Genomic DNA, 1125 nt, shown 5'->3' on the forward strand with positions numbered 1-1125 from the left:
TAACAATAACATGTGCCATATCTTTGACACATGAAAGTTGCCATCGACGGACAAATTCATGATCACGAGGCCTTTCAAGTACAACTATGATGCTAAGCTCATTTAACATGACACTTATTCCTTCTTGTTGAAGACGATCTTTCAAATATTTGGCATTGTCAAGACATTTTTTAACATCCTTTTGCAGGCCAATTTGACCTTTTGCGCTCAAGCTATACCATAAGAAAATTGGAGTTAAACCGTTACGACTACCAGAAATAGTGGCATCCACAGAAGCAATGTACTCCACATTTGTTGAGAGATTATTGATGTAGCTTTTTCTTGTTATTTGGACACCACAAGGCATTGGGCATCCCAAGAACTTGTGACCAGAAATTGTGACACTTCCAATTGGCTTCTTGAAACTAATCATCTGTTGAAATTGAACAAAGAATAATTAGAATGTTGCTCTGAGAATTACTAAAGAGTTTGTAGAAATAAGAAGCAAAACTCACATTGTTAATAAAAGGGGTCATAAGACCACATAGTGCAGCATCACAATGGATGTAAAACCTATCTTGTGAATAGCCACAATCTTTGAGTGTTTCAAGAATAACATCAACATCATCAATAGCTCCTTTGAACGTAGTTCCTATAGTTAAAAAAAACCATCAAGGGAAAAGTCGTAAGATGACTAATTTCTTCATAAAAGAAGAAAGAAAAATGATAGAGGTTGAAGTAAATACATACCAATTGTGACATTTATAATTGCTGGTTTGTCCTTATTTTGAAGCAACTTTGCTCTTAAATTTGAATAATCCATCTCTCCATTTACTGATGTGTTGATTGTTTCTGAATCCATTCTGTACATTCTTGCAGCTTTGAAGACTGAGTAATGAGAGTCTTTCGATGCATATAATATTCCCTCCGGAAGTAGTTCTCTCCTACATAAATAATGTTAAGAAATTTAAGAACACTGAAACAATATATAGAAGTTATTATATTTTATATACTAATTGTGTGAATATATGAACTTACCCTAACAAAATACCATGGAGATTGCCTTCGGTACCACCATTGGTAACATAGCCCCAATATTGGTCCTTTTCAATTTCCCACATGTCAATAATTCTGTAATCTAGAAGA

General features: G+C 34.1%; 1 protein-coding gene across 1 annotated transcript; it reads right to left on the reverse strand.

Annotated features, from left to right (window-relative positions):
- Positions 1–4: 4 nt before the first annotated feature.
- Positions 5–1121, reverse strand: LOC125853081 (histidine decarboxylase-like; the record flags this gene model as incomplete). The annotated part of the gene is made up of 4 exons (XM_049532750.1): positions 5–412; positions 495–631; positions 730–923; positions 1018–1121. Coding segments are annotated over 4 exons (843 nt in total), but the record flags the coding sequence as incomplete, so codon positions are not given.
- Between the last annotated feature and the right edge of the window lie 4 nt (positions 1122–1125).

The sequence above is a fragment of the Solanum stenotomum genome, unplaced genomic scaffold (genome assembly GCF_019186545.1).
Source record: "Solanum stenotomum isolate F172 unplaced genomic scaffold, ASM1918654v1 scaffold9068, whole genome shotgun sequence".
In the NCBI taxonomy this organism is placed as follows: Eukaryota; Viridiplantae; Streptophyta; class Magnoliopsida; order Solanales; family Solanaceae; genus Solanum; species Solanum stenotomum.